Source organism: Balaenoptera acutorostrata, chromosome 16 (genome assembly GCF_949987535.1).
Source record: "Balaenoptera acutorostrata chromosome 16, mBalAcu1.1, whole genome shotgun sequence".
Taxonomy (NCBI): Eukaryota; Metazoa; Chordata; class Mammalia; order Artiodactyla; family Balaenopteridae; genus Balaenoptera; species Balaenoptera acutorostrata.
This window is the reverse complement of record NC_080079.1, coordinates 624552-639422: the sequence shown is the minus strand read 5'-3', so window position 1 is coordinate 639422 and position 14871 is coordinate 624552. Positions and strand designations below refer to the sequence as shown.

At 48.4% G+C, this 14871-nt stretch overlaps 1 protein-coding gene across 3 annotated transcripts in view; it reads right to left on the bottom strand.

The window, feature by feature from the left end:
- The window catches only part of CFAP46 (cilia and flagella associated protein 46), an 87242-nt gene that overhangs the window by 67628 nt on the left and 4743 nt on the right, over window positions 1–14871 (bottom strand). Inside the window, exons 7-11 of one of the 3 annotated variants that reach the window (XM_057531153.1) lie at window positions 14557–14651; window positions 13100–13210; window positions 9879–9978; window positions 3595–3693; window positions 1506–1753 (exon numbers count right to left, since the gene is read on the bottom strand). In XM_057531153.1, coding sequence (XP_057387136.1) covers window positions 1506–1753; window positions 3595–3693; window positions 9879–9978; window positions 13100–13210; window positions 14557–14651 — 653 coding nt within the window. Of the gene's footprint in view, window positions 1–1505; window positions 1754–3594; window positions 3694–9878; window positions 9979–13099; window positions 13211–14556; window positions 14652–14871 lie in introns of those variants that run through there. The other 2 variants (XM_057531155.1, XM_057531156.1) reach the window with 2 other exon arrangements.

Sequence of the window (14871 nt, the reverse complement as noted above, 5' to 3'; positions counted from 1 at the left end):
CACAGAGGATGAGAATTGAAAGGATGGAAAAAGAAACGCTTCAGACGGGCCCAGGTGGTTTCACTGGATTCTATCAAACATTTAAGGAAGAAAACACCAATATTGCACAAACTCCTTCAGAAAGCAAAGGAGAAAGAGTCCTTCCCACCTTCCCAATTCATTTAATAAATTCAGCATGACCTTGATGTCAAAACCTGACAAAGACATTACAAAAGAAGAAAATCACAGGCCAACGTCCTCATGAACCTACACGTAAAAATCTTTAACAACACACTGACATATGTCAGGACCATGCAGAGAATGCAAGGTTGGTTCACCACTCAAAATTCAATCAGCATAATTCACCACACTAAAGAACAAAAGAGAAAAGTCACAGACCTTTTAATAGATGCAGAAGAAACATTAGATAGCACTCAACACCCACCCATGATTAAAAAAACAACACAGCAAAGGGACATTAACAATGTGTGCACTCTATTGTGTGCAATTGTATCTCAATAAAGTTAATCAGAAAAAACTGTCAGAGAAAAAGAGGGCAACTAGAAGACATTATTTTTAAAAATCAGGCAAATATGAAAATAAACTAAAAGGATATTTTGGAAGGAATAGTCATTAAAAATTTAAAATATAGGCTAAAGAAAGGAAGGAAAATTAGAGAATTTGTAAAATAAAAGAGTACTAATGACCTGGAGGAAATCTGTCAGAATTCAGCGTGTCACACATGGGGGGTGGGGCCATGAGTGTGGAAGGTTCGCTGGGGGGGGGGGGGGGGAGGGTCGGGAGCTGGGCTAGGAGCCCGTCATACATCCCCATGGGATTCCAGAAGGAGAAACTACTTTTAAAATGGGTAAAAATCCCAGATTTGAAGAGAGATGCAACCCTTCACAGCCAAGACCCCCAGGTGCCGGCAGGAAATGAACCATACTGGAGAGCCTGGGGACCCCCCTTGCCCACCCTCAGGCTGACAACCAGGCCCCTGGCTCCCCTGCCGAGACCCCTGCTCCGAGGGCTCAAGTAGGTGACGAAACCCAACCTTAATTAATCACAGGAGCAGACGGGGCAGGGCAGCTCTCCCCACTGCCCCTCCCTGCGGCTGCACCCCCTCCTGGGTGACCCTTCACACCTCTTCTCTGCCCACACACCAAGTCCCCGTCTCCCAGCCCCCTTGTCTGCCGGGGAACATCTGCAGCATCCCCATGGGCTGCGACCCCCAGCCTGGGGGCCTCACTGACTCACCGCCCACCCCACCTTCCCTCCTGCGCCTGTGCCCACAGGCCCTGTGCCCTGCCATCCCCCTGCCACGCAGCCGAGGACCCTCTCGACCTCAGATGGGCGCCGCCTGGGTGCCCCCCAGCCTCCCCCCGCAAGGCCCTGCCCCCCGCACTCCAGACGCACCTCCCCCACGGGCTGCCGGCCTCTCGAGCCGGCACTTCTGCGGGGAGCCGTGGAGTCCTCCTGCCCTTCCTGCCCACTTTTTGGGAAAATGAGTTGGACGTCGTCCTTACCCCAAGGGTCTCCCGCCCGCTTGTCCCCCTCCCGGGGGAACAGCCCAGGGCCGCCACCTGTCCACCTTCTCCAGGACCTCCGCGATGGCGGTCAGCGACTTCCGCAGAGGGCGCCGCAGGTCGTGCTGCAGCAGCGGGAGGCATGTGTCCCACTGCGTGGCACACACCACATGGATGACCCGCGGGTCGCCCAGGCGCACAGCTCGCTGGAGCACCGTGTCCAGTCTCCGTACTATATTCAGCTGGGTCTGCACAAAGGACAGTGGCCCATGTGTGAGGCTGGGGGCCAACGCGCACCACAGGGCGAGCCAGGGCAGCCCTGGCCGACCCTGAGCCCAGGAGGCCGCAGGTGGGGCCCGGGCCCACAGTCTGAGTCTGTCAGTGGAAATGGCCTGCGTGATTTTTTCTAGAAGGGCCCGGCTTAGAACGGGCTCTGCGCCCTCTGGGTGTGTCTCTCCTCTGTGAGCCCATCTGGGCGAGGCTGCTGATCTCCTGGCCCTGTATATTTATGGGGCCCACGCCCAGTTACGTCCACTACCCAGTGAACAGCTCCTACAGTCTGTGCCCCACACGGCCTGCCCAGCAGACAGGCGCTGGCCGGCCTCAGCCTGTGCAAGGGGCCTCACCAGCTCCACGCCTCCCTCAGCGCCCACCAGGGCTGCCCGGGCTCCCAAGCTCAGCCATGTCCACAGGCCCTGGCTTCTGGCACCTGGGGGCCTCCCCTCGTGCTGCTCCCAGGCCACAGGGACCAGCGCAGGCTTGGGGTTCAGACCCGGTGCCTCCTGGCTGCCAAGATTCATCCATCAAAGTCTCATGAACCGGTGCCCCTGAAGGGCCCCTGGCCCGAGGTCCGAGGCCGACAAAGGCAGAGGGACACAGCCCTGCAGCCCCAGCGCCACCACCTGCCAGCAGCAGCACGCGGTCCACAGGTAGCCCACGACCTCCCTCGAGAAGGTCAATGCCGGCAGGGGCAGCCACCTGGGCAAGGCCAAAGGGAACACGCACATGCCCCAGGTGGCCTCGAACTCACGGAGCCCCGGCCCAGCGGCTCGTCCCCTGGCAGAGCTCACAGCGCCGACGCTGCCCCTCCCGCTCCCCCCGGGCCAGGCGGGGACGTGGGGCAGGACAGCCCGGCTCCAGGGCTCCAGAGAGGGTCCCAGGAGCTGAGCCAGGGGGCGGACACCTGGGCCCCAAAGAAATGCCAGCCGCCATCATTCTGCTTCAGTGTATTTTGGTTCCCTTTTTTCAGCTGCAGGATTCTTATGAAAGAGCGTAAATGACCGCTGGACTCCTCTTCTGGCAGTGGCTGCTGGACCAGCTCTGACTGCATTACACAGGACGCTGAGCTCACGTGGTCTGTCACTTTGCCACCGTGTTCACCAGGCTGCCGCACGCCAACTCCTCAGAGAGACAGCTGCCTCCTCACTAAGTACCAGTGGAATATTCTAGACAAGTCAGGGGTTTCCAAAGGGGGCAGCGAGGGAGGGAGGAACGCTCATGGGGGTCCTCTGGACCTGCCCTCCCCCCTCCCGGGGTCCCCCCTCCCCCAGCCCCTGTGATGACCTCACCACTTCACTGGAGCCCCTCTGTTTCCCAAGCCCAGTGAGGCCGGCAGCCCCGCACTAGAGCCGGGGCAACGTCTGCCTTCCTGGACCTGAGTCAGGATGGCAAAGGACTCTCATGGGGACTCAGCGTTCACCAATGGCAAGCGTTATCAGTGTGCTGGGCTGGGCCACTCCACACAGGCCGCAGGAGGGCTTGGCCAGAGGACGGTCTCACCCCAGCCCCCCGCCCAGAGAATGGGCTGCATGACCCCAGACGTCCGCCAGGCCAAGGTGGCCCTGGGAGCCGTGGGGGACCCAGCTCCGTGCCGCGGAGGAGGACGGCAGCCGGCCTCGGCAGCTGAGGGCCACCCAGGCCCCTGGAGCTCCTGCCAGCGAGGCCACAGTCGCGGGTGGGAAACCAGGGCACGGGGGCTGGCCCGCGCCTGTCAGGTCTCCCCGCCAAACCCAGCACCAGTCAAGTCACAGGGTCCAGGGAACCTGCGCAACAGTCCAGCCTCTGCTGCGGCTCCCGGTCGAGGACTTACCGCCACAGCCTCTCGGGTGTAGACTTTAATTTTATCTGCAAGTCTTACCGCTTCCAATTCATACTCCAGGCATTCGATTTCAATTAGCTTCCCAGGATCCTGCGGGGCACAGGAGTTGTTGTGTAAGATGGAGAGTTTTAACGAACGCGATCATGCACATTCATTAACTTCAAAGACCATTTAAAAATACAATTCGTGTACTAGGTAGAAATTCAACAAATAAAAATTAGATAATACAAATATATATAAGAAAAACTTAAAATGTTTCCAAAAGATGCAAAGATTTAAATGAGAAAGCTAGAAAAAAATTGTTTTTCACCTGTGATAGTTAATTTCACTGGACACAGAACTTTTAAATAACTACACCAACTTCAGACAAACGCTCTGTTATGAAATTTGGCCAGCGATTTCTTTCATTGAATCCCTGCCGGGTTTGGATGGGGCATCCTGCTGGAGGCGGCGGGGCGGCAGGGGCCTGGGATTTGCTGGGTGGGTGGCTGGGGCACACTTAACTTTTACAAACCGCTCAACTGTTTTCCCAAGGGGTTACCATTTCCCATCCCACTCCTGGCCATCTGGGACGGTCAGCCTCCAGTCTAGCCATCTACTAGGTGTGTGCTTGTGAGATAACAGCTCACAAAGTTTCCTCTTGGGCTTCCCTGGTGGCGCAGTGGTTGAGAATCTGCCTGCCAATGCAGGGGACACGGGTTCGAGCCCTGGTCTGGGAAGATCCCACATGCCGCGGAGCGACTAAGCCCATGAGCCACAATTGCTGAGCCTGCGCATCTGGAGCCTGTGCTCCGCAACGGGAGAGGCCACGATAGTGAGAGGCCCGCGCACCGCGATGAAGAGTGGTCCCCGCTTGCCGCAACTAGAGAAAGCCCTCGCACAGAAACGAAGACCCAACACAGCCATAAATAAATAAATAAATAAATAAATAAATAAATAAAATTAAAAAAAAAAAGTTTCCTCTTATTTTTTTTCTCTTAACGTTTTTCCCAGAAGTTTTATCATTTTAACTCTCACGTTTTGGTTTATGATGCATTTTGAGTTAATTTCCGTCCACGGTATGAAGTGCAGGCCGACGCTCACTTTCTCGCGTGTGGTTGTTTCCTTGTCCGGTACCATTTGGGGACAAGATGCTCTGTCACCCACCGGAAGCCTCTGCACCTCATCCAAGCTGGAGGCCCCGAGTTTGCGGGTCTCTTTCTGGACCCTGTCCTGCCCCTCAGTCTCTGTGAGTCTCCATGTCAAGGCCACCCTGTCTTAACCACGGTGCCTTTGTTATTAGGTCGTGCTCGTCTTCTGACATTGTTCTGCTTTTTCAAAGCTGCTTTTAGCTATTCTAGATCCTTTGCATTTCCACATAAATTTTATACTCAGTTTGTCAATTTTTGAAACACTCCCGCCGGGACTTTGATTGAATCGCATTGAATGTACAGTTCAATCTGGAGAAAATTGACATCTTAACAATATTGAGTCTTTTGATCCATGTTATTATCTTTGACTTAAATAGCCAATTATCTTTTCAAGAGATTTACATATTTTTCAGTCTCTCTGTGACTCATGTGGCTCCCCTTGCTGGTCCTCTTCACTATTTGTGTGGATCCAGATTTCCACCTGGCATCATTTTCCTTCTGCTTGAAAAAGTCCTTTAAAATTTCTTGTAGTGTAAGTCAGACTCTTTCAGATGTTGTATATTTTAATAAATACTTATTTTGCCTCTGATTTTCAAAGATATTTTCTCTGAGTGGAGATTTTTTAGGTTGATAGTTTTTTTATTTTATTTTAATATTTTAAGGATGTTGATCTTATGTCTTTTGGCTTGTATTATTTCCTACAGAAAGTCTGCTGTCATTCTTCTCTCTGTTCCTCAGTACATAATTTCCTGTGCTTTACAGACGATTAAATTTAGAATTTTGAGCCATTATTTCTTAAAATATTTTTTTCTGTTCCCTCCTTTCTCTACTCTTCAGGGACTCCAATTACATACACATTAGTCTGCTTGCAGTCGTCCCAAGCTCACTCATGTTCCCTATATCCTACTTAGTGTTTCTCCTTTCTGTTTCATTTTGGATAGTTTGCATTACTATACCTTCGAAAGTTTGCTAATCTTTTTTTCTGAAATGTCTACTCTGCTTTATTTTTATGTAAAAATTTTAATTTAGGTATAATTGACAAATAAAATTGTATATTTAAAGAGTAAATGTGTAAAGTGTAAAAGCATATACATTGTGGAATGATTCCCATAATCAAATGAATTAATACATCCATCACCTCACATTGTTATTGTTTTGTTTTCTTTTTGGTGAGAATGCTTAAGATCTTTCTTACCAAATTTCAAGTATACTCTACAGAATTATGAACTATAGTCACCAAGCTGTACATTAGATCCTCAAAACTTATTCATCTTAAAGCTGAAAGTTTGTCCCCTTTGACCAGCACCTCCCCACTTCCTGCACCCCCAGGCCCTGGCAACCACCATGCTATTGTTTCTCCATCTGGCTTCTTTCACTGAGCGTAATGCTCTCCATATTCATCCACACTGTCACAAATGGCAGGATGTCCTTTCTCATGGCTGAATAACACTGCATTACACACACACACACACACACACAATTTTCTTTATCCATTCATCCATCAACAGACACTTAGGTTGTTTCCACATCTTGCTTTTGTGAATAATGCTGCAGTGAACATGGGGGTGTAGGTATCTCATTGAGATCCTGATTTCATTTCCTTTGGACATACACACAGAAGTGGGATTGCCAGATCATATGGTAGTTCTATTTTTAATTTTTAAAAGAACTTCCCTACTGTTTTCCATAATAGCTGTTATCAATTTACATTCCCAACAACAGAACACAAGGGTTCCCTTTTCTCCACATCCTCACCAACACTTGTTATCTCGTCTTTTTGATAACAGCCATTCTAACAGGTGTGGGGTGATACTCACTGAGGTTTTGATTTTATCTCCCTGATGATGTTGAGCACCTTTTCATGTACGAGTTGAGTATCTTCTTTGGAAAAATGTCTATTCAGGTCCTTAGCCCATTGTTTCCCATTGGATGATGATGATTTCCTACTGATGTATGAGTTCCCTATATATTTTAGATATTAAATCCTTATCAGATATATGGTTTGCAAATATTTTTCTCCTATGCCATAGGTTGCCTTTTCATTGTGTTGTTTCCTTTGCTGTGCAGACACTTTTTAGTTTGATGTAGTCCTACTTGTTTACTTTTGCTTTTGTTGTCATATTCAAAAAATCATTGCCCAGACCCATGTCAATAAGTTTTTGCCCTATGTATTCATATAGGAGTTTTATGATTTCAGGTCTTAAAGTCTGTAATCCATTTAACTTTTATGAGTGGTGAAAGGTAGGGGTCCAATTTCATTCATCTGCATGTGGCCATTCAGTTTTCCCAGCACCGTTTATTTAACCGTGTCCTTTCCCTATGGTGTTTTCTTGTTGCCCTTGTCAAAGATTAGTTGACATTATGTGTGTGGCCTGATTTCTGGGCTCTCAATTCTGTTCCATTGGTCTATGTGTCTACTTTCGTACCAGTACCATATGTTTTGATTACTATGGCTTTGTGGTGTAGTTGGAAATAAGGAAGTGTGATGCCTCCAGTTTTGCTCTTCTTTCTCTAGAGTGCTTTGGCTCTTCCGTGGTTCCATACAATTTTTTTTTCTATTTCTTGAGAAATGTCATTGGAATTGTGATAAGCATTGCATTGAATCTGTCGGTGATTTTGGGTAGTGTAGACATTTTAACAATTTTCATTCTTGCAATCCAAGAATATGGGATATCTTTCCATTCTTTGCCTTCTTCAATTCCTTTCATCAATGTCTTCTAGTTTTCAGTGCACAAGTCTTTCAATTCTTTAGTTAAATATATTCTTAAGTCTTTTACTGTTTTTGATGCTATTGTAAATGGAATTGTTTTTGTAATTTCTCTCTCAGATAGTTCATTTTTAGTGAACAGAAACGTAACCGATTTTTGGATGATGATTTTGAATCCTGCAACTTAACTGAATTTGCTCATTAGTTCTAATGGTTTTTGGTGGGGTCTTTAGAGTTTCCTCTGTATAAACAGGTTATGCCAAATGCAAACAGGGACACATTTACTTCTTCCTTTCTGATTTGGATGACTTTTCTTTTTCTTGTCTGACCGTTGTGGCTAGAACTTCCAGTACTTTGTTGCACAGAAGTGGCAAGAGTGGGCAACCTTGTTTTATTCTTGATATTAGAAGAAAAGCTTTTAGTCTTTCACCATTGAATATGTTAGCTGGGGGCTTGTCGTATGTGGTCTTTGTTATGTGGAGGTACATTCCTTCTATACCCAATTTGTTGAGAGTTTTTATCATGACAGGATGTTGAATTTTGTCAAATGCTTTTCCTGCATCTATTAAGATGATTGTATATTTACCCTTCATTCTGTTAATGTGATATATCGCATTTATTGATTTGCCTACGTTAAACCATCCTTTCAACCTCAGGATAAATCTCACTGATCATGGTGTTTGATCTTTACAATGTTCTGCTGAATTCAATTTGCTAGTATTTTGTTGAGGATTTTTGCATCTGTGTTCATCTGTGATATTGGCCTGTAATTTTCTTTTCTTATAGTGTCTTTGTCTGGTTTGGTATCAGGGTAATTCTCACCCTGTGAACTGAATTGGGGAGTGTTCCTTTCTCTTCAATTTTTTGGAAGAATTTTTGAAGGATTAGCATTAATTCTTCTTCAAATGTTTGGTAGAAATCACCAGTGAAGTCATCTTGTCCTTGTTGGGAGACTTTTTGATTACTGATACAATCTCCTTACCCATTGGTCTATTCAGATTTTCTATTTCTCCATGATTCAGTCTTGGTAGGTTGTATGCTTCTGGGAATTTATCCATTTCCTATAGGTTACCCATCTTCCTGGCATATAATTGTTCATAGTAGTCTCTATGATCCTTTGTATGTCTGTGTTATCAGTTGTAATGTCTCCTCTTTCATTTCTGATTCTGAGCCTTCTCTTTTTTTCCTAGTCTAGCTGTTTGTCAATTTTGTTTATTTTTTTCAAAAAACCAGCTGTTAGTTTCAATGATCTTTTCTATTTGTTTTCTGGTCTCTATTTCATTTGTTTTTTGCTGTGATCTTTGTTATTTCCTTCCTTCTGCTAACTTTGGGCTTTGTTCTGTTCTTTTGGGTTTTTTTTTTTAGTTCCTTGAGGTATAAATATAGGTCATTTATTTGAAATCTTTCTTTTTTCTTATTGTAGGTGTTTTTGGCTATGAACTTCCCTCTTAGGACTGCTTTTGCTATATTCTATAAGTTTTGGTATGTTGTGTTTCCATTGCCCTATGTTTCAAAATCTTTTTTTCCCTTTTGATTTCTTCTTTGTTCAGGAGTATGTTGTTTAATTTCCACACTTGTGTGAATTTCTAGCTTTCCTCCTGTTGCTGATTTCTGGTGTCACACCATTGTGGTCAGAAAATCATCTTAAATTTGTTGAGACTTGTTTTATGATCTAACACAGGGGTCCCCAACCCTCGGTCTGTGGACCGGTACCAGTCCACAGCCTGATAGGAACCAGGCCGCACAGCTGGAGGTGAGCGGTGGGCGAGCGAGCGAGCGAAGCGTCTCCTGCCGCTCCCCAGCGCTCGCATTACCGCCTGAACAACCCCCACCCACCATCCATGGAAGAACTGTCTTCCTCGAAACTGGTCCCTGGTGCCCAAAAGGTTGGGTACCGCTGATCTAATATATGATCTGTCCTGGAGAATGTTCCATGTGTGCTTGAGAAGAATGTGTATTTTCCTCCATTGAATGGAATGTTCTACAGATGTCTATTAGGCTCATTTTGTCTAAAGTGTAGTTCAAGCCCAATACATACTTATTGATCTTCTGTCTGGATGATCTATCCATGTTGAAAGTGGGGTATTAAAGATTCCTATACTGTTGCATTGCTGTCTATTTCTGCTTTCAGATTTGTTAGTATTTGTTTAATATATTTAGGTGCTCCGATGTTGGATGCATTTACAGGTACAATTGTTATATTCTCTTGACAAATTGATCCATTTATCATTAATGATACTATTGATGCAAAACTGCAAAAATCACATCATCTCAACTGTATGAATTGCACTTAAAAAAGCCTGAAAGGAATTTACCAACACAACAATTTAGGCCCTCCTGGTGAGGGGCTTTTGAATTCCTTTCCCGTTTTGTTTGTTTGCCTCTCATGCCCAGGTCCCAGCGAGTGGGGGTGGTGCCCCCAGCCCCTGACCACCTACTTTGCTGTCCATCTTCTTCAAGTCTGAGAGGCAGTCAGAGGCGATCTCCCCACATCTCAAGATCAGAGAAAGATGAGCTAATTCAAAAAGCAAAAGAATTCTGGAAACAGAAACAAAACAGCATTGGGTCAATAGGAGACAACAAGAAACACCCACCTGTGGGTAGAATAAGCCTTCAGCTGTCACTCAGGGGAGGCAGGAATAAAATGGAAGAGAAGAGAAATCCTGTGGTGAGGGTCCCTAAGCCCAGCCCCCCCCTCTGGCCCTGACACAGGATGTGGAGGGACTTCCACTGCCTCAGGACAGGTGCAGGCGCAGCCTGATGAAGGGTTGTGAGCCCTGGGCATCACCACTTGAGCCCTTGGTGGGGGGCAGGGGCGACAAGAGACAGACACGCATTTCCTCGGGGCCGGCTCTTCCTATCCCATGACCAGAGCATTCACAGTCACCAATCGCCAATGGGGGTCTTTGTGGAAATCAGCAAGTTGATGCTAAAACGTGTATGGAAATGCAAAGGACCTAGGCTATCCTAAGCAACTCTGAAAAAGAACAAGTCAGAGGACTAAACTGCCTGATTTTAAGACTTAATATAAACCTGCAGGAATCAAGGCAGTGGTTCTGGTGGGAGATGGGCCAGGCTTCTCAGCCTGACACCATCACGTCTTGATGAGGCAATTCTCTGCTGGGTGGGGACCCGTCCTGCACACGGTGGAGTGTTTAGCAGCACCCCTGGTCACCAGCAACAGTGGCAACCAGCAGCGTCCCCAGACATGCCAGCCTCCCTTGCGAATAAGCCAACACCCCCCCACCCCTGCTCTTTCCAAGGCAGGCGTCACAATCTGAGTGTGGCCGGACCACACGGACTGCACTTTGTCAGCTCCTCTCAGGCCCGCAGCCCCACCCCCGCCCCCTTCTAGTGACCGCGACCCAGCTTCTGCCCACTCACAAGGAATGCGTCCCCGCCAGAGGAGCCCCGGCAATGCTAACGCCTGCCTTCACCTGACATGAAAACTGAAGAGCACCCTGTGCTGCCAGTGGTCACGGGACCCCCAGGGGAGGTAAACCCTCGGTCCCACTTGGTAGCCAGGTGCCATTTTTAGCTCTGGCCCCTTTAAGTCCTCCTTTAAGTCCCCTGTGCCCCTTTTGGTGGCTCGGAGCACAGCTGCGATGCCTCTGGATTGTCGTCCGCAGACCGTTCCTGCCTGTGTGTCAGTCCCCTCGATGAACTTCCTAACTGTACTTTATGGAGCTGCTGCTTCCTTTTTCAGTCTCAAAGACACTTCTCAGCCAGGAGAATATTGTCCAGTATCTCCGCCTCCTGACACTCACCCCGGCAGCAAGCAGCCTGTCTGCTGTAATAGGCACCCTCCCTTCTCCCTCCACTGGGATGGGTGCAGGTCCCTGCCCTCCGCCCCGACCCATGCAGCCCGGACCTCCAAGGGCCCTGGCGGGGCCTCCAGACCCACAGTCCCTCTGGCCTCCCCGAGCTCCGGCCGCCTGGGCCTGTTGTGCAGGGAAGAAGGGAGAACCCACAAAGGGAGCCATCACTGATTTTCAGTCCTGTTTTGGTCTTAAACTCACAGAACTTTTATTTCTACCCAGAATTCCAGATACAGAAGCCCAGGGGCCCCTCACAGACGGCTGGAGCCTCGGGGCTGAGGAAGGACCTGACCCCACAGACAGCATCTCCAAGCGGCTGAGCCCGTGACCCTGGGCAGCAGGGGACACGCCCCTTCCAGGCCTGGGAGCAGCAACTGGGCTGAGCACTCGGGAAGCTGCATCACAAGCCACGCAGCCGGCCTCTGAGCCACAACACAGTAAACTGGCAACAGCGAAGCCACATACCCACGGGCGGGGGAGAGGAGGCGTGTGGCGGGCGCAGGCACAGAGGCCCGGGGTCAGGAGCAGGGGCGCAGCTGGCTCTGTGCGGGCCACACGCCGGGGCTCCTGGGGGAGCCGGGTCAGCGCCCACCGACCGGGCTGCTGGGCCAGGGGCGTGGGGACTCCCTGACGGTCTAAATGGAGCCTGGTCCAGGATAGTGGGGGATGAACGTCAGCTCAAATTATTCTTATCTTAAATAAAACACACCTGGGGACTTGCCTGGTGGCACAGTGGTTAGGAATCTGCCTGCCAATGCAGGGGACACAGGTTTGAGCCCTGGTACCGGAAGATCCCACATGTTGCGGAGCAACTAAGCCCGTGCGCCACAACTACTGAATGAAGCCTGCGCGCCTAGAGCCCAGGCTCCGCGACAAGAGAAGCCGCCGCAATGAGAAGCCCACGCACAGCAACGAAGACCCAATGCAGCCAAAAATAAATAAATAAATAAATAAAATAAAAATAAAACATATCTGTACATCAAAAATTGTTTTAAAAAAGACCTAAAAGGTGAACATACTGACACAATTGATAATTATACTGGAATTGGAGGGCTCAAATTTTGAAACAGAAAAAGCTTTTGCAAGTCCTTAGTAAAATGATTTACAACCTCCTTTTTAAAAACTGGGCAAAAGAAATCATTGGAAAATTAACGAGAGAAAAAAAATGTCCGTAAATATATGAAAGAAAGTTCCACTTCGCCAGCAGGCAGCGGACCTGCAGTGGAGTCAGTGCCATCCCAGGCGGCGGGGCAGCTGTCCTGGTGTCATGCGGTCCCCTCTGTCCCCAGGGTCCCCCCTCTGGAACCTCCTGGGGCCCCTGAGGGAGGCTGTGCCCAGGGACGGGACAAGCTGGACCTGCTCTGAGTTAGAACAACTCAGAGAACCTGATGAAAGAGCTGAACTGGGATTACATTCCAGACCTTTCTTTCAGCCTCTGGCTCAACTACCAGTTCCCAGGAATCCGATCCAGGACTGAACTCTGAGAAGCGCTCCCAGGACTCAGGGAGCAGAGAACTGACACCTGAGACACTCAGCGAGAGGTCTGTGCTTCCGCTGCCGAACCGCTAGGCGTCTGCTCAGAAGGTGTAAGACTTGAAAAGTGTTTGTGATTAGAAGCCGAATTTGACTTTAAAAAAGTATGATGTGAAGTTTCATAACCCAAGTGCTGCCAAACAGTACAAACCTCAGGACAAAAAAAGACTAGACAGAAATACACTAAAACCTCCACAATGGTTGATACTTGCTTGGGTAATTATGGTTATGTTTTCTTTTTTCCACATTTTCCTATAGTTACAAAATGCTGTACATAGATGTGAAACTGGAAAAACATAAACACTTACTTTTCCTCTCTGATCGAAGGAAAGTGCTGGTGATTGTAATAACTTAAACATTTATAGGTATCCTTCAGAATTCTGTTGATATCTTCAGATAAATCATTTTTATCCAGTTTTCTAGAACGTAGATCAATTTAATCAAATATTAAACAACCAAAAGATCCTGTCAGATTTCTTTAAATTATCCTAAAAAATCTGAAGTCTATGAACTTGTGTCCTCACTGAACAGAAGGCCAAAGGTGACACCTCCTCCTTCCTTGCCTCCGTTCTCCTGATGACCTCTCACGCCCCTCCTCCCTCACTGCCAGCCCAGGCTCTATCTTCCTCCATCACTAAGAACGGACCCCGAGGACGCCGTGCACAGGCCCTGCACCCAGAACGGTCCCACACCAAGAGCCCACCGGAAGGGAGGCTTGGCACTTCCCATCTGCCCAGATCCAACCCAGACCAGCACCTGCCTCCTCTGGACAGCTGTCCTCCCCACTCACACACTGGCATCTCCTCACTCTCACACTGGGATCTCCTCACTCTCACACTGGGATCTCCTCACTCTCACACCGGGATCTCCTCACTCACACACTGGGATCTCCTCACTCACACACTGGGACCTCCTCACTCACACACTGGCATCTCCTCACTCTCACACTGGGATCTCCTCACTCTCACACCGGGATCTCCTCACTAACACACTGGGATCTCCTCACTAACACACTGGGATCTCCTCACACATACCGGGATCTCCTCACTCACACACACTGGGTTCTGCTCACTCACACACACCGGATCTCCTCACACACCCCAGGATCTCCTCACACATACTGGTATCTCCTCGCTAACACACACTGGGATCTCCTCACACCCCGGGTTCCCTTCACTCACAGACACCGTGATCTCCTCACTCACACATGCTGGGATTTCCTCACTCACACACACTGGGACCTCCTCACTAACACACTGGGATCTCCTCACACATACCGGGATCTCCTCACTCACACACCAAGATCTCCTCACTCACACACTGGGACCTCCTCACTCACACGCACCGGGATCTCCTCACTCACACATGCTGGGATCTCCTCACTCACACACAAGATTCTCTACCATCCTATTTCCCTCTCGACACCACAGCAGGTCTCTACCTGGGTACAATCTCTCCCGTGCACTCTCACCCAGTCCCATGAGGGTTTCACCCACAACTACTCTCTTTTTGTTCAAGCTCATGGTCAAGTCTCAAGCTTCCTTTGGCAGGGCCAACTGAAGCATCTGACATGGCTGCTGTCCCTCTCTTCCAAAGCCACCCTCCTCACTGCTGAGGAGCTGCGCTCACTCTGGCATCCGCCCCGGAGCCTCTCAGTAACGGGAGGCAAGGCCGAGCCCGCCATCCAGCCTCACCGTCCCTGCACACGTGCCCCCGACCCGGCACACAGACTACGCGGTGCCTGTCCCCTTCCCAAAGCACTTACGCTTTTAGCATATTAATCTGGAAAGTGACAGACAGGCTAGTAGAACTCCTCTTTTCTTCCTTTAACTGAAGCTCATCCATTAATTCATGTCGGACCTGTTATAAGATGAAAACAAAATATTAACAGAGATTTAAGCAAATAATTAGGGAAAGACCAGATATTTTGTTTAGCTATTATTTTACAAATGTTCCTCCTTTAAAAGTAAAATTTTGTAATTAACAGTCATTTTCTCATTTATTATGCTTTATGTTTAGCTTTTCTTATATAATTTGATTCCTATATATAAAATTAATAGGTGATGAACGCTCTTTACAC